This window comes from Lepidochelys olivacea (genome assembly GCF_965140295.1).
Source record: "Lepidochelys olivacea isolate rLepOli2 genome assembly, chromosome: 2".
NCBI lineage: Eukaryota > Metazoa > Chordata > Testudines > Cheloniidae > Lepidochelys > Lepidochelys olivacea.
In genome coordinates, this window is record NC_140412.1 from 257,495,372 (window position 1) to 257,520,848 (window position 25,477).

Consider the following 25,477-nt stretch of genomic DNA (forward strand, 5'->3'; position numbering starts at 1 on the left):
TGCTGCTACTACTGCTAGGTTTTTGGAGAAAACTCTTGGTGCCAGTACTCTGTACTGGAAGTGTTTGTGTCCTACTGTGAAATACAGGAATTTCCTGTGAGAAGGGTATATGGTAATATGAAAATAAGCATCTTGGAGGTCAAGGGCTGAAAACCAGTCCCGCTTTTGCAGCACTGGAAGTATCGTGCCCAGTGTCACCATCTTGAACTTCTGAGTGTGTACGAACTTGTTGAGTTTCCTGAGATCCAAGATAGGTCTCCATCCCCCATTCTTCTTCTGGGTCAAGAAGTAGTATACGCCTCCCCAAGAACACGAACACACAAAGAGTGTCTGCCCGAAATGGGCATTGCTTCATGGCAGGAGCCGCATTGCTTAAAGCCTGCGGAGCCAGACATCTTAATGGTTAACCGCCCCCAGTGTGGGGAGGATAAACTTAAACTTTGGGGGGTGATTAGGGGTAATAAAAACTAACACTACACTAACTACACCCTTCTATATGACTAACTAATTACATTATTTTTTTTCCAACAGGTTTGGAAGAATGATGAACATTGCCCCAGGGCTCCGTCTTCAGCTGAGGACAGTTGAGAAGGAACTGCAGGGCTCGGGTTGTGTGTACGCTAGACGCGGCACCAATGGCACTGCGCGACCTGCGAGGACACTGCTACCATAAATCTCCAATTGACGTCGCCAGGATGCCCTGATACCTGAAGTGGAAGAGCCACAGGGACTCCAAGAGACAGAAAATTGACCAAACCTCTTGGTAAGTTCTTCCAATGGGTAATTACCCTCACTTTTGAAAAATTACATTTTAGTTCTCTTTTGATTTTTTCTAAATTCATCTTCCTGCAGCTGGATCATGCTATGCCTTTGCCAGCTCCATTAAAGAGCCTGTAGTCTCAAACATCTTTTCCTGACTAGGTTTCTTACCTGTTTACTGTTCTCCATTTCTGTGAATGTACTTGGATTATCATCATCATCTTCATAGTCCTCACTATCAGATTCTGCCTCAGCAATCGGGACGCAGACAAACATGTTGGGGTTGGTGATAAAATCTTCAAGAATGCTAACTGAGCATTGTTCTCCATTTTTCTCAGTCACATTGTTACTGTGATTTTCTTTACACTTCTTCCCTTCTTTCCCAATCTCCACACATGTGTTCTCAGCAGCTAATTTAATTTTCTTTTTGGTGACTTTCTTTGGATGCCGGAGCTTTCCACAACAGTAATCCCATGTTGAGTGTTTCAGCAAGCGAAGTCCTTTGTGGATCCGAGCAAATGCAATCTGAAGGTTGTTCATCTCTGCATCATCTTCAGGTGCTTGAAGGTTGTCAGCACTGAAGGAGTTCAGCAGTAGTGCAATGAACAGATTGAGAACCTGAAAATAATTGAAGTGAAAAGAAAATCATGGCAATATAATTTTGAAATTTAAATAGGAGGCTTGAAGATTAGTCAGTTTCTAAACAATTTGTTCTTAATGCATCAACCTTAAGACAAAACAAAATTATGGTTCATAAAATTATTTTTCATAGAGCATGTTTAGATCTCAAAAGGGCATGTTTTCATGATCCTCCAAAAAATAAAAAACAAAAAACATTTTTGTGGCATAAAACTGACCCTTTCTGTAATACAGGCCTGTGTATGAAAATCACACAATTTTACTGCAACATGTTTTAAAATGTTAATAATAGTAATGGTAAATTAATAATAAATTGTGGTCATGACTATATAGTGAAGACTGAGTGGAGTTTTGCTCTTCAAACAAGAATTTAATCTTTTTATATTTGTATGAAGAATACTCTGCATCTTCCCCAAAATTACAGCATTTACTCTTTGAGTATTAAATTAATTGTCTGAGCATTTGCAAGTAAATCCATTAATATATGAGTTAAAATTACACAAAAAATGTAGCACTCTCTGTCAGCACTTCTTGTCTTAAATGTTTTCAATTCATGTATTATCTATCTATGCAAAACTTGGCAGAGATAAATCTTGAGTTTAAAAAGTCAAAACATGGAACGCCCAGGTACAGCACACAAAGAGCCTTACCTTGGCCCTGTGGTGATACGTGGAGGGGGAAAAAAGATTAAACAAATCTTACACGTCTTTTAAAATCACTTTAATCTAACCTGGGACAATAAGCATTAAAATACATCAATATTTTTATGGTTATTGCCTGGCATCACTATAGGAAAGAGTTAGGTTGTTTGGGTGCATTAACTGTGCATTTCCTTATCTTAATATGTTTAGATTTCCCTTAAGTTTATCCTGAATCCTGAATGTTCTGTTTATAAAGTTTGTTTTGGGGATGGTTGCAACATTCTTAAAATGTTTATTACCTTTAAAACACTGTTATGCACCCTTCTGCTTAACATATTGTTTGTCTGGGAATAAATTCTAATAGTATCAGCTGTGAAGGATGAGTTGATGAAGGAGGGAAGATTTTATGGCAGCTGGAAGGATGTTGGTGAGAAGGTGGTCCGGGAGACAGTGTCTCTGAGGGAACTGGGAAGAGTATGGAATTTGCAGACAATTCACCAAGTGCATATTGGGATCCACCAGGTGCTGCAGCTTATGAGGCCTAGCAACTGAAGAACGTTTAATGTTTGCCTCAGAGTCAGTCTCCTGGGAGCACTTCCAAGTGGAGTAAAAGAAATAAAAGTTGGTGTATCATTACGTTCCATCAATTCCTTGAGGGGGAGACAATTACAAAGTTACTGATATATATAATTATGGGGGCACGGTTCCTTTCGCTGGCCAGAATTGGCAAAAGGAAGCTGGAGATGATTTGTACAGTAGAACTATCACCCCCTGTATTAGGCTAAGAGCACAGATTCAGCATAGTAAAGACTAGTAAGGGCCTGATTTTAGTCTCATGATGGTTTTCTTAAGGGAAACGCCATCAGACCTGAGTGGAATTGCTTCGGATTTGCATTGGGTCCAAAACCCACACTAAATAAATCTACCCCTTCCTTGGTGTTTAAACCCTTCGGGTGCTGGTTATCAAGTCCCCTGATGGACATTCTTTAGCTGAACAGAGCCCCCAGATTATTTATGATGCTTTGCTTTCGGACAGACGGTCATCCCCAGGTGGGTATCATACATCCCCTCACCCTGCTGCCACAAAAGATTTCTGACAACTGTAAGTTCCATCCAGGACTCCCTACGAGCTCTGTGGGAAGAAGATGCACTAATTAACATGTCCTTCACCCATCCTGATTCTCCTCTGCCCACATTTAGAGCTGTGCAGGTCAGCCATGAACCTCACATCTCCAAGCAGACTTCCACCAGAGAGAGACTGGCAGCTCCCACAACCCAGATTCCACTGGTGGAACCCAAGTTACACTGTCCACTTCCCTTTTCTCATTCCCAGGCTCCTATGTATTTCTGGCTTTACTGCACTAAGCTTCTCTAAAAAGAGATCACTGCCAGCTCCAATCTACTATTTTAAAATGTAAAATGAGAATTTTTGGTCATGATCCTCCTCGCACTTCCTCCAATGGAGTAACTCCTGACACTGGTGTAAGCAAAAGAAGCATCAGGTCTTGTACCCCCTTATGAGTCTTTTTTATATATATTAATTCTGCACTATGTTTGCAAATGTGGGAGTATGCGTGGGAGGATGCCATGTAAACATCCTAGGCTGATGTTTTTCATTCTCTCTGAATATCCTGGGTTTGTAATGCTTGTTTTGGGGATAAATTAAAACATCTTTATAATATTTGGGGCTCTTAAATTACTGATATGTACTTTCAAACTTACTTCCAGATTAAGGTTTTTATTATTCCCACACAAAATACAATGTTCACATCTTAATATTTGTTTAAAAACAAACAAACAAACGAGATTCCACTGATTCGCAGAAAGCCGACAAAAGTAATTCAAATTTTGGAAACGAAAATTTCATCTGAGAGTTAGTTTTCTCTCAGGAACTCTACTTTTACGGTAGGGCAACAACACTAATTTTAGTGTATTTACTTCTGATTTAGCGTATTTACTTCTGATTTAGCCTACTATAAGAAAGAGGAAAAGCAGATCCAATGTCTTGCATCTAAAGAGAACTAAATTATGAGCCTGCATTGAGCTATGTTCTGACAGAATCCTGATTTCAGTGGGTTCATGTGTGGGCCCAGGAATTGCCTGCAAATAACTCAGTAGAGAAACAAGTTCTTAAACAAAAAACAGGTTGTGATATATTCTCAAAAGGAGTTAGGTTCCTACTTTCTATTTAGGCGTCTAACTCCCATTGAAATCAATGGAAACTATTAAAAATAAAGTTAGGCTCCTAACTTCCATTATCTATCAGTAACTTCCACTGATTTCAACAGAAATTAGGAGCCTAAGTAGACAGTTGGAGCCTAACTCCTTTTGAGCATTCAGCCCTTCGTGATTATTTCCAAAGTCTTGAGATGAAAAAGAAAATTGTTGCTAGTAATTTTTTTCTATTAGAAAATTGTTCCTCATTGGAATGAATACTGGTCTGTGAAAAGGTTCAGTGATGCAATATTGAAAAAGTGTCTTATTTTAAATATGAACATGAGTTCCACATGTGAAAGATAAATAGGGGATTTACTAGAGCACAATTGACATGGTGTGGCTCCTTTACCACCATCTGTAGGAGACCTACCATTCATAGAAAGACAAGTCAGTAGATTATGCAGTGTTTTGTAGCTGTATTGGTCCCAGGATATTAGAGAGACAAGGTGGATGAGGTAATATCTTTTACTGGAACAACTTCTGTTGGTGAAAGAGACAAGCTTTTGAATTTACACAGATCTCTTCTTCAGGTCTGCTGAATCCAGACCTGAGGAAGAGCTCTGTGTAAGCTCCAAAGCTTGTCTCTCTCACCAACAGAAGTTGGTCCAATAAAAAATATTACCTCACCTACCTTATCTCTATAAGTCAGTATATTGTATACTCTACAGGCAATAAAAAGAGAAACGTATCTGGAAACTCACCACTAGGTTTCCTATCACCATGGCCAGCAAGAAGACAATAAGGCATAATGGTTGCTCAGCTACCACCATACAATCCCACATGGTTTCAAGCCATTCTCCACACAGAATTCGGAATATAATAAGGAATGAGTGGAAAAAATCCATTGTATGCCAACGTGGCTTGCAATCCTTACTTATTTTATAGGCATGTTCTTTGTAGCTTTTACCGAAAAGTTGCATTCCTACTACAGCAAAAATAAAGACTATGATCACCAGAACCAGGGTAAGGTTACCCACGGCACCCACTGAGTTACCAATGATTTTAATAAGTGTATTCAAAGTCGTCCAGGACTTTGCCAGTTTGAAGACCCTCAGCTGTGTATAAACATAAAACATAGCATTAGACAACAGAAGATTAGATATTCTTCATTTTGCACTGTTTAAAAATGGTTAAAAAAAACATTATGCAGACATTTCAAACTACTCAAACACTATGAAATGTAGGGTATTTTAAGTCATTATATGATCCATGTAATATAGACTACTGATTTGTTTATATGTTATATCTTTGTCACCTTCTCTTCATCTGTGTGTCTTTTAGCACAATGATACCACAATCCTGGTTGTGGTCTTTCCACAATTCCATAACATAAATGTTTACCATACCACTAGTAGCAATTTATTAGCACCTTCCATTGTGAGTTTCTCAGGCAAGCAAGCTGTTGCATTTCCTTCTTCCTGCACTTTCACATCTTCTAGAATCAGAACTTAAGTTCCTGTTTATCATAATCTGTACTTTAGTTCCATTTTCAATAACCAAATATTTACATGCAAATGTCCTGAATTTTAGAGATGCTGAGCACCCACAATTCCCACGGACTTAAACAGGAGTCATAGCTGTTCAGCACCTCTGTAAATCAGGCCAAGGATCTATCTTAAGTTTTTATAGCATCCATCACCACAGTATCACAGACACTAAACAAGCAAGCCACATAAAGTATATGCTTAATTTTAAGCATGTGACTTCAATGGCTCTTCTTACATGCTTAAAATTAAGCATGTGCTTAAAGGACTTTGCTCGATTAGGGTCTACATGTTGATGCAGAAAGGTAATCACTTATCTGTAATTCTTGTTCTTTGTATTTATAGAAGTTATAACATCTCATGACACTTAGGATCTCTGCCTCTGGCAAATGTCAGCCTGTAATCTTTTAAAAAGTCAGTTCCTTGCCATTTTGAAAATAAAATGGTAAAAACAACAACATATAATTCTGAGCTGGTGAATAATGATCTATTACAACCACAGTACAATGTATTCAGAAAATAATAATAGGTAAGTAACTTTCTTCAAAGATAAATGTTATGATAGATCTCCAATCTTGATGAATACAATTCTTATGGGATCTTTTTCAGAAATCCTAATTAATCAAAAAGAAAAAAATTACCACAAAGAAGAACCAGTAACAAGTATGACTGACAAGGTGGCAACAGTAGACTGGTACAGCAAAGGGGGAAATAAATAAATGGGAAAATGGGTGCCTATATAGTTTATATATAGATACAATACATCTCTGTTTGTGCATTGGGAGAAAGTAAGATACCTTCAAACAAATCACAAAATACCCGCTAAATTTCCAATTCAGGAAAGCACTTGAGCTGACACTTAAATCCATCCCTATTCAAGAAAGCACTTAAGCATGTGTTTAACTGACACACACATACTTAAGTGCTTTCTGGAATAGGGATGCCTTTCCTAAATTTGTGTTTAGGAGACATCCTAAAAACATTTAAATGAGGATGCCTGTTATATCCTCCTTTTGTCTACCCAATCCATCACACAGGCCTCAATCCTGCGAACAGTTACACACAAGAGTAATTCCAAGTCTCTTGATGTGTGTAAAGTTACATGATGGAGTGTTTGTAGGAGTGGGGCCTGAGGCCTAGATTCAGAAAAAACATCCTCATTCTTTCATGTGGGCACTATAAAATAATAATCTTAGCCCGAGACTGTTTGGTTTATTTGAAAAGCTCACACATTTCTCTCTCTCAGGGTCAGATGCCTATATTTCAAAAGTTATATAGAGTTTTTGTCACATGATTTGCTTTTCTTTTCAGCCATTCCTTTAATTTTGACACGTTTTCTCCTCAGAAGCTGCTTGCTGTGATGGTCTCTGACAAGCAGAAGAACAACTTGGAAAAAGTACATCATGGGAGAAGGAACTAGTTGACAACACTAAATATTGTTGCTGGAGATGGTATAGCAGTTGCTGTTGCAATAGTTAATATGAAGAACAGCAACTTTCCATTCCAAACTGAAATGAGGTAAGGATGGGGAAACATGCATTTTGAAGATTTCATGAACCTGAAACACTATTTCAGGGGTTTGTAGGATTTACCAGAAAAAATTGAGTTTGCAAACCATTTTCACTTTAAATTAAAAATCACATCTTTCCCAAGATTGTTTTATTTGTTTTTTTAAAAAGTGTTTCTAGCTAAAAAGAAGATTGTAATATAGTGTATGAATAGATAAACCAACCACCTCCCTAAAATCTAGGATAGCACAAGTGTATAGGGATTATACAGTATAAATATGTCTTTATTCCATTTTTTCTCCTCCATTTCTTCCTTCTCAGTTTCTCTGAATTTGTTTTTCATTCTTTTCATTCTCTCCTCCAACATTAACTATATCTTAACTTTGGATATTTCTTGTACTCCTTTTATTCCATGTTTTTAAATCATCTCACAGTGAAATACAAATGCTATATTTGTTTGTCAAAGTTTTAAATGGGTTTGAAATTAGACAAAATGAGTTTCCAGTTCCTAATATGAGGGTGTAGAAATTGCACTGAATGAGGGAACTAAAATCCTCTCTATTGTATTCATGCAAAAAAAGTTTTATGAGACTGAATATATATGAGCCATTACCAGTTTGAAGGAACGTAAAACTAACAGGTTTCCTCGTTCTTTTCTTCCTTTACCTTTGGTGGGTAAACTCAGGTCGATTAAGCTTATAGTGACAATTAAGCTGTCAAAAATATTCCAGCGGTGCTGAAAATAGTAGTAGGGATCTACAGCAATGATTTTCAAGACCATTTCTGCAGTAAAAATTCCAGTAAAGACCTATGATAAAAGAAACAGTAAGTCATGTCTGCCTAAAAGGTACTGTGAGCACATCTCTCTAGACCAGTGGTTCCCAAACTCGTTCCGCTGCTTGTGCAGGGAAAGCCCCTGGCGGGCTGGGCCAATTTGTTTACCTGCTGTGTTTGGCCGATCGGGGCCGCGGTTCGCTGCTCCAGGCCAACGAGAGCTGCTGGAAGCGGCGGCCAGTACGTCCCTTGGCCCACAAATGTAGTAGCATAGATATAGGTACATCAGTAAAGTCTGAACAGCAAACCCTACTTTTATCATGTATATCATAAAACCCAGGGTTGTGAGTTCAATCCTCCAGGGGGCCATTTCGGGATATGGGGTAAAAATTGGGGATTGGTCCTGCTTTGAGCAGGGGGTTGGACTAGATGACCTCCTGAGGTCCCTTCCAACCCTGATATTCTATGATTCTATGATTGTCAACAAAAATTCTAGCCTTGTCTGCTCATATTCTAAAGGATGTTTAGAACTACTGTGAAACAAGAGTAACATTTGGGAATCCCATATCCCAGAAATTAATAGACAGAGAATGAATAAATGAATCTTTTGTTCTTACCACCATTCTTTGTATCCTGGGTAGAAATACACATAAATTCATTCTTGATAGTGAATGTCAGAATTCACTTACCTTGTTGCCTACGTCAAGCATGAATTTTAAATTTCTTCTCATTTTATAGTGCTCTAGTGCCATGAAGATCGTATTCATCACGATGCAAAAAGTGATGGTGAGGTCAGTAAATGGATCCATTACTAAAATTGTCACCTTTTTCTTGATTCTCAACCACAGTGGACAACAGTCCCAAATAAGATATTTTAGGGCAAAGTCCTTCAAGCGGGCAGGGCATTTCTGTTGCGATTCTTCAAGTTACAAATGACAAAGAAAACAAACCAATAACCAGGTAATTAGTGCTGTCCTATGTGACAAGAGAAGAACGGCAACTAATGAAAGCACAGAAAAATGAAACCCAAAACCCATCACATCTTCTTGAGCCTTTTTCCAATCATATCATTCATTTTCTATATACTCTCTCAGCACTCTCTCAGCCTTCCATTCTTTTTTTAAACAAACCCCAGATCAGTGAATTAATATTTAAACTCATTCTCTTCAGACAAGGCCTGATTCAAAATCCACTGAATTTCAATGGGCTTTTAATCAGAACCTTATTCATTTTAGACATACATTCCTATTGTCTACAACACTGGAAAAATATGACTGGGGTGACACCTTGCTTTCTAATTCGCCAAGAAATATAAAAATTAAAACTACTTTTGTGCTTTCTCCCCCACTTGTATAGAATACATTTTGTGTGCAATATCACTAATAACCATGTTGAATGCAACAAACAGCTCAGTGATTGATTAGTGCCAAAGTGAAACAGTATTACAGTTACATTTTGATTAGGTCTAATTCACATGCACATGTAAACACTCCTGTATTTTCCAAAAGTTTCAGGTCACTTAAAGTCTAAATACCAGAGGCAAAACTCAGTACAAACACATAGGCAACATTTATTAAGCTCCAGACTGCCAGTAGATTTGGACAGGGTTATTGAAACTGAAAGTAAGGTTAACAGCTATCTTGGAGGATCTCATTGAGTGATGGAAAAAGAAGGGTATGATTTTTCCATCTGATGTATGGAATGCATTTGAGTAAAAGGATATAAGTTGCACTTTTTTTAAAAAAGTCTGGGTGTTAAATTACACCAAACAACTGCTAGCCTATTTTTCCATCATAAGCAGATGGAAGAACACTGTTGTATACATGGCTTACTCACTTTATGGGTATGCTGAAGAAAGATGTACATTGTCTTTCTAAAAAGAGAAGTGGCCACAAACAAATCTCACACACTTCAGGAGATATATAGATACAGTGTGTCCTCCCCTCCAAAAGCAGAATAGAAACTCTTTTCCAATTTGCACATGGGTGGCAGCAAATACTGATATGGGAACATTGCTTCTTGACAGACTTTGTAGGATGGCCGGGCACTAAATGCAATATATATTGTAATACAGATAATATACTGATATTGTGATATGTGCTGCTTGATGTTCAGGCATATGGGGTCACATTCAGATAATAGATTTGTCTCTGGATAAATTAGGTATCTGTTATAGATAAGGATATGATTTTTGTTAATTGACTATCTTACTGAATTTTCTGACTGTACGATAATCACACAGTGCGCTACCAAGATGTGCATCACTGAGAACATCCACAAGTACAGGGTAATTAACAACATACATGCAGCACTACTGGACTTGCTACACATCAGCTTTCCGAGTGCATGTATTTGTGTTGGGGGAGGGTAATCTATGTGAAATCTATATGTATACATTCTTTGACAGGGTAACAAGCTGTGTAGATGGGGGAAAGCAGTAGATGTGGTATATCATTACTTTAGTAAGGCTTTTGATACTGTCTCACATGATCTTCTCATAAACAAACTAGGGAAATAAAACCTAGAAGGAGTTACCATAAGGTGGGTGCATAACTGGCTGGAAAACCATTCCCATAGAATAGTTATCAGTGGTACACAGTCAAGCTGAAAGGGCATATCGAGTGAAGGGATCAGTTCTGGGTTCAGTTCTGTTCAATATCTTCATCAATTATTTAGATAATGGCACAGAGAGTACACTTATCAAATTTGTGGACAATACCAAGCTGGGAGGGGTGGCAAGTGCTTTGGAGGACAGGATTAAAATTCAAAATGACCTGGACAAACTGGAGAAATGATCTGAAGTAAATAAGATAAAATTCAATAAGGACAAATGCAAAGTACTCCACTTAGGAAGGAACAACCAGTTGCACACATACAAAATGGGAAATGACTGCCTAGGAAGGACTACTGCAAAAAGGGATCTGGGGGTAATAGTGACTTCACAAGCGAAATACGAGTTGACAGTGTAACACTGTTGCAAAAAAGTAAACATCATTCTGGGATGTATTAGCAGGTGTGTTGTGAGGTTTGACATTAGGAAAAATTTCCTGTCAGGTTGGTTAAGCACTGGAATAAATTGCTTGGGGAGGTTGTGGAATCTCCATCATTGGAAATTTTAAAGAGCAAGTTAGACAAACACCTGTCAGGGATAGTCTAGATAATACTTAGTCCTGCCATGAGAGCAGGGGACTGGACTATATGATGTCTCGAGGTCCTTTCCAGTCCTATAATTCTATGATTTACTTTTAATGCTTCCAAGAAGGGTATAGTAAATAATATTTTTAAAATAATTCCCCCCCAAATGGATGATGGAGCCAAAAATGTTCATACATAGGAGCCTTGGCAGTGGGAGAAGAGGGGAGATAGGGCTTCCAACACTATATGGCCAACTCAATTGACAAAAAGTGGTCAGGACAAAAGGAAGGGTGGTGCACAGTTCTAATTGGTACAATATCATGGCATGGGGAATGGAAACCTGTCAAAAATACGAGATGAGGAAAGATATAGAATTATTATTACATATGTTCAAAACACAGCTCCCAATGAACGCAGTGGCAGCTATGTGTGCTCACTACTTCTGCAAATCAGAACCCAGGGTCTCAAGTCAGGCAGCCAGAAAGTAAGGAAAACACAATTAGTGAACACCTGTGAAAAGACTAGTTTAGGTGACTTGACTGACATCAGACAGGAACTCTGTGGCAGAAGCAGGGACAGCATATAATTCTTCAGAGTAGCAATCATGCAACCAGCAATAGTAGGTTGTTATCCTCTACGTGGCCTAGCACCAGAGATGGATGAGACATTTTGCCAATGGGTTTCAGAGACATTTGCTGACAGCAGAAGAATCTCGAGCTCCATTCCAGGCTCTGGTGGGGAATGTGCTCTAGACAGCACAAACTCTTCTGGCCATCCCTCACCCCCAAGGTTGACTCCTTCTGCTCTGTCATTCAGCAAGACAGTAAATTGACAGGAACTCTGGCTCCTCCTCACAGCCCCATTGTCCTCACCTAGCCAATCCCATTCTTCACTTCAGAGACTTCTCATACCAATCCTAGTACACTCCAGTTCTTCCCCCAAACTCCGACTCCTTATTAGATGTCTCTCCCCTACCAGACCACCTCTTTCTCCCTCACTGGTTCCTAGTTTCATTTTCCTTGCCAAGCCAATCCTAATCTTCCCCACCATTGCCTTGTCTCCTCTCAGTCTTCCCAAACACATTGGCTCCCAGTATCACTTTCTCCATTTCCCTCCCCAGCTCCCAGTCTCTTCCCCGAACCAGTACCAATCTCCTTCCCACCCCAAAGGTCACCTCCTATCCAATTTCAGGCCCATGCTTCAAAGCATATGGGTGGTAAAGCTTCTCAAAAGAAAGGTTGCCAGGATTTTTTAACATGGGCAAAACAACATATTTTTCCTAGCATGGTTCTTGGACATCGATAAACCCTTTTGGCTGAAATTTCCCAGAAATGATCAGCCTGAGGCACACACCCAGCATGTAAAATTTCAACCTGCATGGTTAAAGTTTGGCAAAGTGATAAGAAAGTTAAATAGGGTCTTATAATGGGAAGTGTCAGGCAACCTTAATAATATGTGATGCTACCAACCCACTATATAACATATTTTTAAAAAAGTAAAAAAGAATTTTAAGGTGGCAAAGTCAAGCACTAAAAAGTTAGGGAATGTCAGAATTAATTTTGCTTAATTTTGCTAAGTAACCTCTCCTTGCACTACAGTAGCTTTGAGACGTTTTGGCCCTTTGGGTGCTCCACCAAAGGATGTGAGCATGCTGGTGTGCTCTCAGCTGAAGACTGCAAAGCAGTGTCTGCGGGCACATGCCTGGGCAGAGCAGCACCTTGTGCTCAGAATGAGAACATATAGGGAGGCATGAGCCTGCCACCACACAGTTCCTTCTTAATCATGAAGCCAACTCCACAGTAGAAGGAAAGGAGGGTGGGAAGTGGAGCACCCACAGGGATAAAACATCTCTACTTACCTTATAGTAACTTAAGTTCTTAATCTCTTCTTCTTCAAGTATATGCCCTCCATTGTAGGAGACCCCCAAGCAGTAACTCAGTGAGGAGGAAGGTGTTGTGGAGGTAAGTTCAGGACAGTTTGAAGGACTGCATCACGAGAGGCAGCGTCATCTCTGGAAGCAGATAAGATGGCATAACGCTTGGCAAAAGTACCGATAAAAGACCAATTACCAGTCCTGCAGATTTCTGCTACGGCAACGTCCTTCAGAGGAGCTATAGCTGTGGACTGAGCTCCAGTGGAATGTGCTGTGCTACTCTGTAAAGGGGATGCACCCTAGCATTTTCACAGTAGGTCAAGATACAACCTGAAACCCTCTTAGCCTTTGTGTGTAAATCAGTTGGTCCTTCATCCTATCTGCAGATGATATCGATAGCCTGGGAGAGGTCTGGAATGGTTTAGTCCTGTCCAGATTGTAAGCAAGGGCCCCAACAGCCAGTGAACGAAGGCTTGATTCTTCTCTGGAGGCATGAAGTTTTGGGTAGAAAACTGGTAGGAAGCAAGGATGGGGACATAGTATAACTTTGTATTTGTAGAAGGTGGGGCATGGTGGGTCTGCCATGAGTGCTCCCTGCTCCCACATTCACTTGCTGAAGAGATGGCAGCTAGAAATGAAATTTTGAGGGAGAAATGGAGGAGGGACCAGGCTGCCATCGGTTCCAAGAGTGGGGCGGGTGGGTTTGTAGAGTATTTAAACCAGGCTGAAGTCCCATTTTGGGGCCGGCTGTCCCATGGGAGGAAACAAGTTGTATAGACCCTTGAGAAATCTGGTTGTTGTCGGGTGGGCAAAGACTGAGAAGTTCTGGATGGGTGAGTGAAGGCTGTGATGGCAGCCAGAGGTACACTGATAGAGCTCATTGAGGGACCCAGGTAGTGCAGGATCTTGGGAAGTGGAACTTCCAAGTATAGAGAAGATGAAAGGCAGAACCAGGATTGGAAGCACTTCCACTTTTGGAGGTAAGTCTTGTGAACACTGGGCTTTCTACTGAATAAAAGAACTGACTGAACCCTATCCAGAATGGTCAGTTCCATGTTTGAGAGCCATTGAGGAGCCATGCTTTCAGATTCAGGGAGGAAGTGCTGGGATGGATGAGTTCTGTGTCACTAGGTCCTTTGTGATAGGAAGTCTGAGAGATGTTACCTCTAAGAGGTGGATGAGGTCTGAATACCACACCTGTTTCAGCTAACCAGGTGCAATAAGAATAGCACTTGCTCCTTCTTGGGGCAGCTGGAGAAGGATCTTGAGGATTAATGGTATAGGTGGGTAATCATAAAGAAGGATTCAGGGCCATGGTATCCATCAGAGTGGAGGCCATAACCTCCGTTGGAGTAGAACAGATGGCATTTTGCATCATTCATGGTGGCAAAGAGGTCTACCCCGGTATACCCCAAGTCTGGCAAACACCATGGAAGACAGAGTCTTTAAGCTCCCATTGTGATCCTGCCAGAAGTGTAGACTCAGGGATTCTGCAATTGCATTCAGGAGGCCTGCTAGATAGAAATATCAGCAGTCTATCTGATGGGAGATGCACCATTTCCACAGCCATAACGACTTTGCACATGAGGACTGGGATCTTGCTCTGCCCTGTAATACATTAGTACGCTGTTGTCCAGCATTATTCTGACAGTGATTCATATGGAGTGAAGTAAATGTTGGCAAACATCTTGTACTGCTTTAGCTCAAGGATATTGATATGGAGTGCCAATTCCTGTGCCAACCATTTGCTCAGTGCTGTCTCCCTCTATAGGTGAGCTCCCCATCCTTTCAGAGACACATGTGTTGTGAGGATCTTCGGAAGTGCTGGATACAAAAACAGGGTTCCATCACAGACCCGCCTTGGGTCCTTCCACCAAGTACAAGAGTCCAACAGCTTCCAAGGCACTGTGACACGTTTGGAAACTCTGTCTTTTGAGGGGTATACACTGTTCTTATCCATGTCTAGAGGCACCTGAGGTGCATACTCTCATGAGGAGTCACATACATGGAGTCCAATATATGGCCCAAGACCTGTAGACAAGTCCTCACTGTTGTTTCTGGGCTGCACTGTAAAGCTGATATTTGTTGGATAGGATGGAGACTCTCTCTTTTGGTAGGTAGGCTCGTGCTTGTGGAGTCTAGAGTAGCTCTTATAAAGTCTATTCTCTGTAGTGAGGTTAGTATGGATTTTTTGTGGTTGATGTGAAGGCCCAGAAATTGGAATAGCGTTAATGCTCTGGACGTTGCTGACTGGACCTCTTGGGGCAACCAGACTTTGCAAAGCCAGTTGTCCAAATATGGGAACACTGATATTCCCCACTGATGGAGATGAGCCACTAACACTGAGAGAATCTTTGTGAACGCCCTCAGAGACATGGAGAGTCTGAAGGGGAGAACTCAATGTTGATAGTGATATGCTCTACCATGAACAGGACCGGCTCTAGGCACCAGCAAAGCAAGCAAATGTTTGGAGTGGCACAATTCCAGGGGCGGCATTCCGGCAATCTTTTTTTTTTCTTTTGTTGTTGTTGTTGCTTGGGCAGTTGAGCTCTCAGAGCTTGGGGCTGCAAATTTTTTGCTTGGGGCGGCAAAAAACCTAGAGCCGACCCTGATCACAAATCGTCCATGCTTGTGGAAGGGGTGGATGGCTACACGGAAGTAGGTATCCTGAAGATTGAGGGCAATGAACCAGTCTCCTGGATCTAAGGATGGAATTATGGTAGCTAAAGTCAAGCATTCTGAAGTATTGTGCTAAGGACACAGTTATTTAAGTTCCTGCAGTTAAGGATTGGTCTTCACCCTCTACCTTTCTTGGGAACAAGGAAGTAATCAGAATAGAACCCTCTTCTACTGAACTCTGGTGGAACTGGTTCTATTGCTCCCAGAAGGAGGACGGAATGAACTTCTTGTTTTAGGAGTTCCTTGTGAGAAGGATCCCTGAGAAGGGATAGGGAGGAAGAGTGGGAAGGCGGAACAGAACTGAATGGAAGTAGATACAGTAGCCCATATTGGTGACCTCCACTATCCATCTCTTTGAGGTAAGGTACTCCCAGTTTGAGGTAGGTAGTGTAATAGTTGGTCTCCGAAGGGGGGTAGTCGCACAATAGATGATCCTTTGGAGTGGACTGCTTGATTTCCTTGACTGAGTTGTCACAAGTGCCTCTTAGAAAGTGTAGATGATTGGGTAGAAATGAGGTGGGAGGTCCCCATTTATGTGGTCTGGTCTTTCTCTTGAAGGGCTACTGAGGTCTTGGGAAAGCATGCCGATAGACTGGAATGGTTTCAATCTTTGAGCAGTTTGGGATCTACTAAAACATTACAGGCACATAAATCCACAGTGACTGTAATGTTGCCTTGGAGTCCTTGAGTGTATGGAGAGAGGAGTCTGTATGTTAACTGAAGAGCTTAGGCCCTTCAAACGGGAGGTCTTCCACCATGTTTTGAACTTTTCTGGTAGGCCTGAGGACAGGAGCCAATATGCTCTTCTCATGATAATCACTGTGGCCATTTACCTTGAAGCTGTGTCAGCAGCATCTAGGGCAGTTGCAGGAAGGCTTTCACAATCAACTGTCCTTCAATGACTATAGTCTGAAATTGATCTTTCTGGTCCTGTGGCAAGTGCTCAATTAAAATGTGTAAATTTGGAGTATGTGTTAAAATCATATTTTGTCACCAAGGCCTGGTAGTTGGCAATCTGAAATTGGAGAGCTGCTGAGGAGTAGCTCTTCCTTCCCAGCAAGTCTAGCTGGTTAGTTTCCTTGTCAGAAGGAGAAGGCCTAGAGCAAGCCTGATGGTTCCTATCATTGGTTGCATCCTTTACAAGGAACTGGGGTTATGGTGGGAGAAGAAGTATTCCACTCTTTTGCATGGGATGTAGAATTTCTTATCTGCCCATTTATATGTTGGTGGGATTGTAGGAGATATTTGCCACAGGTTATGTCCGGGAGAGGATAAAGCCTTTCACTGGGACTGATGTTCAAGATGGCCACCAGGAATATTTCAGCTCTGGGACTTCCTCTAGTCGGATTTGAAATAAGTCCACAAGTTTTTCAATGAAGTTCTGGAAGGTCTTAAAATCATCAGTGTAGGAGGGCAAATGGAGGTGAGATCTCTATGGCCTAAGACTCTTGCTCTTCTTGTACATTGTCCAGTAGCAGAAAAGTGTGCAGTACCAATGTGTGTGTTATCATAGGACACTATGTAGGTTCTGATTGCTGGTATGGTATCAGTGCTTTCTCTTAGGCACCCAATGAAGTTGATCAACATAGTGGCTCCAGGGATCCCAGTAACCCCACTATGGAGAAGGATAAAGCAAGGGATTCCAGTGATAATCATAAACTCTGAGTTTATGATGTTTGGTAAATTCCTTAGGATCCTCCTCATGAAAGGGACTCATGGGTGTGGGGTAGGGTAGTATGGTACTGGGATGGATCCTTGAATCAAATAGCTGAGTATGAGGAATCTTCCCTTGAACTAAACAGGGGTGGGAGGGTCCTTCAATGTTCTAACCAGTACTGAAGGCTGGAGACTTAAACAAGTCTCAACTTGCTATTTTCACAGTGGTACCGGGGAGATAACACTGGAAGATCTGCCCAGTACTGTTGACTCAGGTTCACCGGAGATAATGAGATCCTCTGATGAATCATAGAATCATAGAATATCAGGGTTGGAAGGGACCCCAGAAGGTCATCTAGTCCAACCCCCTGCTCAAAGCAGGACCAATTCCCAGTTAAATCATCCCAGCCAGGGCTTTGTCAAGCCTGACCTTAAAAACCTCTAAGGAAGGAGATTCTACCACCTCCCTAGGTAACGCATTCCAGTGTTTCACCACCCTCTTAGTGAAAAAGTTTTTCCTAATATCCAATCTAAACTTCCCCCACTGCAACTTGAGACCATTACTCCTCGTTCTATCATCTGCTACCATTGAGAACAGTCTAGAGCCATCCTCTTTGGAACCCCCTTTCAGGTAGTTGAAAGCAGCTATCAAATCCCCCCTCATTCTTCTCTTCTGCAGGCTAAACAATCCCAGCTCCCTCAGCCTCTCCTCATAACTCATGTGTTCCAGTCCCCTAATCATTTTTGTTGCCCTTCGCTGGACTCTCTCCAATTTATCCACATCCTTCTTGAAGTGTGGGGCCCAAAACTGGACACAGTACTCCAGATGAGGCCTCACCAATGTCGAATAGAGGGGAACGATCACGTCCCTCGATCTGCTCGCTATGCCCCTACTTATACAGCCCAAAATGCCATTGGCCTTCTTGGCAACAAGGGCACACTGCTGACTCATATCCAGCTTCTCGTCCACTGTCACCCCTAGGTCCTTTTCCGCAGAACTGCTGCCTAGCCATTCGGTCCCTAGTCTGTAGCTGTGCATTGGGTTCTTCCGTCCCAAGTGCAGGACCCTGCACTTATCCTTATTGAACCTCATCAGATTTCTTTTGGCCCAATCCTCCAATTTGTCTAGGTCTTTCTGTATCCTATCCCTCCCCTCCAGCGTATCTACCACTCCTCCCAGTTTAGTATCATCCGCAAATTTGCTGAGAGTGCAATCCACACCATCCTCCAGATCATTTATGAAGATATTGAACAAAACTGGCCCCAGGACCGACCCCTGGGGTACTCCACTTGATACTGGCTGCCAACTAGATATGGAGCCATTGATCACTACCCGTTGAGCCCGACAATCTAGCCTGCTTTCTACCCACCTTGTAGTGCATTCATCCAGCCCATACTTCCTTAACTTGCTGACAAGAATACTGTGGGAGACCGTGTCAAAAGCTTTGCTAAAGTCAAGAAACAATACATCCACTGCTTTCCCTTCATCCACAGAACCAGTAATCTCATCATAAAAGGCGATTAGATTAGTCAGGCATGACCTTCCCTTGGTGAATCCATGCTGGCTGTTCCTGATCACTTTCCTCTCATGCAAGTGCTTCAGGATTGATTCTTTGAGGACCTGCTCCATGATTTTTCCAGGGACTGAAGTGAGGCTGACTGGCCTGTAGTTCCCAGGATCCTCCTTCTTCCCTTTTTTAAAGATTGGCACTACATTAGCCTTTTTCCAGTCATCCGGGACTTCCCCGGTTCGCCACGAGTTTTCAAAGATAATGGCCAATGGCTCTGCAATCACAGCCGCCAATTCCTTCAGCACTCTTGGATGCAACTCGTCCGGCCGCATGGACTTGTGCACGTCCAGCTTTTCTAAATAGTCCCTAACCACCTCTATCTCCACAGAGGGCTGGCCATCTCTTCCCCATTTTGTGATGCCCAGCGCAGCAGTCTGGGAGCTGACCTTGTTAGTGAAAACAGAGGCAAAAAAAGCATTGAGTACATTAGCTTTTTCCACATCCTCTGTCACTAGGTTGCCTCCCTCATTCAGTAAGGGGCCCACACATTCCTTGGCTTTCTTCTTGTTGCCAACATACCTGAAGAAACCCTTCTTGTTACTCTTAACATCTCTGGCTAGCTGCAGCTCCAGGTGCAATTTGGCCCTCCTGATAACATTCCTACATGCCTGAGCAATATTTTTATACTCTTCCCTGGTCATATGTCCAACCTTCCACTTCTTGTAAGCTTCTTTTTTTATGTTTAAGATCTGCTAGGATTTCACCATTAAGCCAAGCTGGTCGCCTGCCATATTTACTATTTTTTCGACTCATCGGGATGGTTTGTCCCTGTAACCTCAACAGGGATTCCTTGAAATACAGCCAGCTCTCCTGGACTCCTTTCCCCTTCAAGTTAGTCCCCCAGGGGATCCTGGCCATCCGTTCCCTGAGGGAGTCGAAGTCTGCTTTCCTGAAGTCCAGGGTCCGTATCCTGCTGCTTACCTTTCTTCCCTGCGTCAGGATCCTGAACTCAACCAACTCATGGTCACTGCCTCCCAGATTCCCATCCACTTTTGCTTCCCCCACTAATTCTACCCGGTTTGTGAGCAGCAGGTCAAGAAAAGCGCCCCCCCTAGTTGGCTCCTCTAGCACTTGCGCCAGGAAATTGTCCCCTACGCTTTCCAAAAACTTCCTGGATTGTCTATGCACCGCTGTATTGCTCTCCCAGCAGATATCAGGAAAATTAAAGTCACCCATGAGAATCAGGGCATGCGATCTAGTAGCTTCCGCGAGCTGCCGGAAGAAAGCCTCATCTACCTCATCCCCCTGGTCCGGTGGTCTATAGCAGACTCCCACCACTACATCACTCTTGTTGCACACACTTCTAAACTTAATCCAGAGACACTCAGGTTTTTCTGCAGTTTCGTACCGGAGCTCTGAGCAGTCATACTGCTCCCTTACATACAGTGCTACTCCCTCACCTTTTCTGCCCTGCCTGTCCTTCCTGAACAGTTTATAACCATCCATGACAGTACTCCAGTCATGTGAGTTATCCCACCAAGTCTCTGTTATTCCGATCATGTCATAGTTCCTTGACATCACCAGGACTTCCAGTTCTCCCTGCTTGTTTCCAAGGCTTTGTGCATTTGTATATAAGCACTTGAGATGAAAGGGACCTGGAAGGAGGTAGAGGGCTCTGATAGCCTTCACACAAAGTTTAGGTCAGTACTGGCTGGCGAAACGGAATCTGCTGTGGTACCAAGGTGATCATAGAGACATCTGTCCTTTCAGGGGTACAGTGAGATACCAGTACTGGGGCATGGATGGTATCCCTGAGTGTCTCACGGTGCCACAATGAATCAGATAGTGCTGTTGCAGTGGTTGCTTTGGTGGTAGGTATGTCCAAACAGGGCTTCTTCGCCTGAGAATGGGTCTTATGGGGTGATCTGGCCCTTTTCTTCATTTCCTTGGTTGGAGAGACTTTTTTCCTTCTTATTGTCTGGGGCTGCAGATGAGGCAATAATTGGGACGGAGGCAGCCTGCGATGTAGAAGCTGATGTATGTAAGGGAAGCGGACCTCTTTGGAGCTAGGGCATATTTCATAAATAGGAACTTAAGTCTAGTCTCCCAGTCTTTCTTACATCTGCCTTTGGAACCCAGACCGACCTTGCACTTACAAGAGTGGCAAGAGTAACCCCAGACACTGCAGGCAGCTGGAGTGTCTGTCACTGTGGGGAAAGGACCTGTGGGAAATCTCACAGGTCTTAAACCCTGGGGTCCAGGGCATGACAAATTGTGCTCTTCCACAAATGACTGAAGAAGGAGAGAAGGGGAAGGTGCTCCACTCCCTAACTATCACAACAGTGCTAAATAAAATAAAGGTATCCAATGAAATAAAGAATTCACAAAGACAAGGCAGGAGCTGAATACAACAGATGGCAAAACTCTCCATCTTGAGCTGCAGGTGGTTGAGAAGGAATTGAGTGGTGGTGGGTTTGAGCTTCCCTATATAGTCTCCTTCTAAGCAGGAGATGCTGCCCTGTGCAGGCATGGGCCCATGGACACTACTTTGCACTTTCTGACAGAGTATATGGGCATGCCTACCATGGAGCACCCGTAGGGACATATACTTGAATAACTTTAATGAGGTTCCCTTGTGTATATGCACTATGATAATCTTTCCCAATATCACAGTATTTGGCAGAGTAAGGAATAGAACCCAGTTCTCCTGAGTCCCAATCTAGTACCTTAAACACAAGAAAACATCCTTTCTCCTTCTGCAATCACTACCTCATTCATTGCCCATCCTGTGCACTTTATGAAAAGAGGTTTCTGTAGAATAAAAAGTATGTGATCACAAAATTAAAGACTGTATCATAGAATCATAGGTCTGGAAGGGACCTTGAGAAGTCATCTAGTCCAGCCCCCTACGCTGAGGCAGGACCAAGTATGCCTAGACCATCCCTGACAGGTGTTTGTCCAGCCTATTCTTAAAACCCTCCAATGATGGGGATTCCACAACATCCCTTAGAAGCCCATAACTAATATCTAACCTAAATCTCCCTTGCTGCAGATTAAACCAATTACTTATTATCCTAACTTCAGCAGAGATGGAGAACAACTGATCACTGTCTTATTTATAAATTTTTTTAACATATTTATCAGCTGCACCCTCAGTCTTCTTTTCTCAAGACTAATGTGCCAACCAGTTTGCTCAGAGAGTATCTAAATAGGCTTTGGGGCACATTAGACTTGGTTATGAGTTAGCTAGTTTAGATCCTCCAGCCAATGTTAGAGTCCATTTTACTAGGGCCCAGGCAGCCTCCGCTGCTTCCTTGCAAAACATCCCCATTTTGGATATCTGTATAGCAACTACTTGGGTTTCAGTACATATTTTTACCAAGCATCATGCCATAGTTGAAGGATCCAGGTTGGATGGTTTAACTTTTCCTCATAGTTTAGGTTTTCTAAACCTTTTATCATTTTTGTTGGTCTCCACTGGACATACTCCAATTTGTCCACATCTTTCTTAAATTTAGAACTGGACACAATACGTCAGCTGAGGCAACTCCTGTGCTGAGTAGAGTGGAACAATTATGATACTAAACTGGGAGGAGTGGTAGATATGCTGGAGGGTAGGGATAGGATACAGAAAGACCTAGACAAATTGGAGGATTGGGCCAAAAGAAATCTGATGAGGTTCAATAAGGATAAGTGCAGGGTCCTGCACTTGGGACGGAAGAACCCAATGCACAGCTACAGACTAGGGACCGAATGGCTAGGCAGCAGTTCTGCGGAAAAGGACCTAGGGGTGACAGTGGACGAGAAGCTGGATATGAGTCAGCAGTGTGCCCTTGTTGCCAAGAAGGCCAATGGCATTTTGGGATGTATAAGTAGGGGCATAGCGAGCAGATCGAGGGACGTGATCGTTCCCCTCTATTCGACATTGGTGAGGCCTCATCTGGAGTACTGTGTCCAGTTTTGGGCCCCACACTTCAAGAAGGATGTGAATAAATTGGAGAGAGTCCAGCGAAGGGCAACAAAAATGATTAGGGGACTGGAACACATGAGTTATGAGGAGAGGCTGAGGGAGCTGGGATTGTTTAGCCTGCAGAAGAGAAGAATGAGGGGGGATCTGATAGCTGCTTTCAACTACCTGAAAGGGGGTTCCAAAGAGGATGGCTCTAGACTGTTCTCAATGGTAGCAGATGACAGAACGAGGAGTAATGGTCTCAAGTTGCAGTGGGGGAGCTTTAGATTGGATATTAGGAAAAACTTTTTCACTAAGAGGGTGGTGAAACACTGGAATGCGTTACCTAGGGAGGTGGTAGAATCTCCTTCCTTAGAGGTTTTTAAGGTCAGGCTTGACAAAGCCCTGGCTGGGATGATTTAACTGGGAATTGGTCCTGCTTTGAGCAGGGGGTTGGACTAGATGACCTTCTGGGGTCCCTTCCAACCCTGATATTCTATGATTCTATGATAATTACCTCCTGGGTCTGACATACAACACTCCTATTAATACACCCCAGAATGATATTAGCTTTTTTTTGCAACTTCATCACGTTGTTGACTCATATTCCATTTGTGATCTACTGTAACTCCCAGATCCTTTAAGTGGTACTACCATCTAGCCAGTTATTCCCCATTTTGCTTTTTGTGCATTTAATTTTTTCTTCCTTGGTGCAGTACTTTTCACTTGTCTTTATTGAATTTCATCTTGTTGATTTCAAACCAGTTCTCCAATTTGTCAAGGTTGTTTCGAATTCTAATCCTGTCTTCCAGAGTGCTAATAACCCCTCTTACCTTGATGCCTTCCACACATTTTATAAGTATACCTTGCACTCCATTATCCAAGTCATTAATGAAAATATGAAATAGTACCAGACCAAGGACAGACCCTTGTGGGGCCCCACTAGATATATCCCTCTCCCCCAGTTTGCCAGCGACATATTGATAACTACTCTTTAAATACTTCTACACTACATGCTCCTTATGGCAGTGTGTAAAGTACAACACACTGCACTCTCCCCTAGCAGAGATATAAATAGTAGTGTAGATGGTGATGCACTGCTTTGGTGAATAAAGGAAGGCCTGAACCCAGGTATGTACCCAACATGGCTTTCTACATACCCAAACAGTGCCTCCTCCATCTACACTGCTATTTTTAACAGTGTAGTGTCCTGCTGCCTACCCACTACCAGAGTCTTTCCCCACTGCAGGGAAAGGCTCCAGCAGCAGGGAAAAGCTCTGGTGTGAGGAGACAGCGGAGAGAGACTCTGGCAGCTCCCCACAGCCACAGCCTTTCCCTGCTGCCTCCCTTGCCAGAGCCTTTCACATCGCAGCATGCTATTCTCTGTGGACTGTAGCTATACATCCCTACACACTGCCATCAGTGATGTGCAGTGTAGACATAGCCTTTGAGTATGATCTTTCAACAAATTTTGCACCCACCGTATAGTAATTTAATCTAGTACACATTTCCCAAGTTTGTTTATGAGACTGTCATGAGGGACTGTGTCAAAAACCATAATAAAATCAAGATATATCACATCTTCTGCTTCTCCCCTATCCGCTAGGCCAGTAACCCTGTCAAAGAAGGAAATTAGGCTGGTTTGGGATGATATGTTCTTAACAAATCCATGCTGGTTATTCCTTATAACCTTATTATCCACTAAGTGCTTACAAAATGTTTAATAATTTGCTTCAATATCTTTCCAGGTACCCAATTAGGCTGACTAGACTATAATCCCCTGGCTCGTCTTTGTTATCCTTTTAAAAGATAGGTCCCCTCTAGAAAGACAGGTATAAGATCATAATATGTATATTCACAAGGGAACCAAATTAAGGATGCACAGAACATGTATTCTGGCATTTCCTAACTGAAGCATTTGCAAAGGCTCTATTCCCCCATCCCTTTTTTTTTTTTAGATTTTGATCTTTCATATCAACATATGCTTAGGTTTGAATTAAAAAATTATGAGAAATGACTTACCCTCCAGGACACAGGTAATGGTACTGACTGCCTCAGTTGCCTTTTGTCTTTGTAGTGGCTCATTAAAATAGTCCACTGACAGATGATGGAGTAAGTGCTTCTTGCTCACTTCATCACATACAGGGGTCTGTTTAAACAAGTAAACATGGTTAGTAACATAAAACAATACAAAGTGAGATAAGAATTTGACAGGGATAGGCATGGACATTAATATGAATGATGACATGCAATGAGATAAATGGACCTCTTCTATAGGAAGTAATAGCCATTTGGAATGAGTTAAAAAATAAAGGCCTGACTTCCTTGTGGCAATGACAGTTCCCAGGGTATTTGCCTTCCAGTATTCTGAACAAACTTGAGATTGGTTAATGAGATTCTGCCTATCTAAAACTTCTCTTTGATTACAGTATTTTGCCTTTCCTATCCTGAACTAATCTGTAGTGTTTCTTTTTCATACTCAAAAAGTGGATGCTCTGTTTTTGCTCAAATTTTACATATAAAAAAATCACCTCTGGGCAGAGACCAGACCTAGAAAGATTTTACTCCTCAAGAGGTAAGTTTGAAAAAGTTATTAGCAACTGAAAAAGGGAGTTTTCAATGCAAAAACTTATGCAACTTTAACTAGTTGTC

The 25,477-nt window shown here is 42.0% G+C and overlaps 1 protein-coding gene across 1 annotated transcript in view; it reads right to left on the reverse strand.

Annotated features, from left to right (window-relative positions):
• Nucleotides 1-25,477, reverse strand: part of LOC311515403 (sodium channel protein type 5 subunit alpha-like) — a 100,185-nt gene that overhangs the window by 51,698 nt on the left and 23,010 nt on the right. The window contains exons 9-13 of the mRNA XM_084618413.1: nt 24,848-24,974; nt 8,712-8,941; nt 7,862-8,056; nt 4,958-5,311; nt 931-1,377 (exon numbers count right to left, since the gene is read on the reverse strand). Coding sequence (XP_084474539.1) covers nt 931-1,377; nt 4,958-5,311; nt 7,862-8,056; nt 8,712-8,941; nt 24,848-24,974 — 1,353 coding nt within the window. The remainder of the gene's footprint in view (nt 1-930; nt 1,378-4,957; nt 5,312-7,861; nt 8,057-8,711; nt 8,942-24,847; nt 24,975-25,477) is intronic.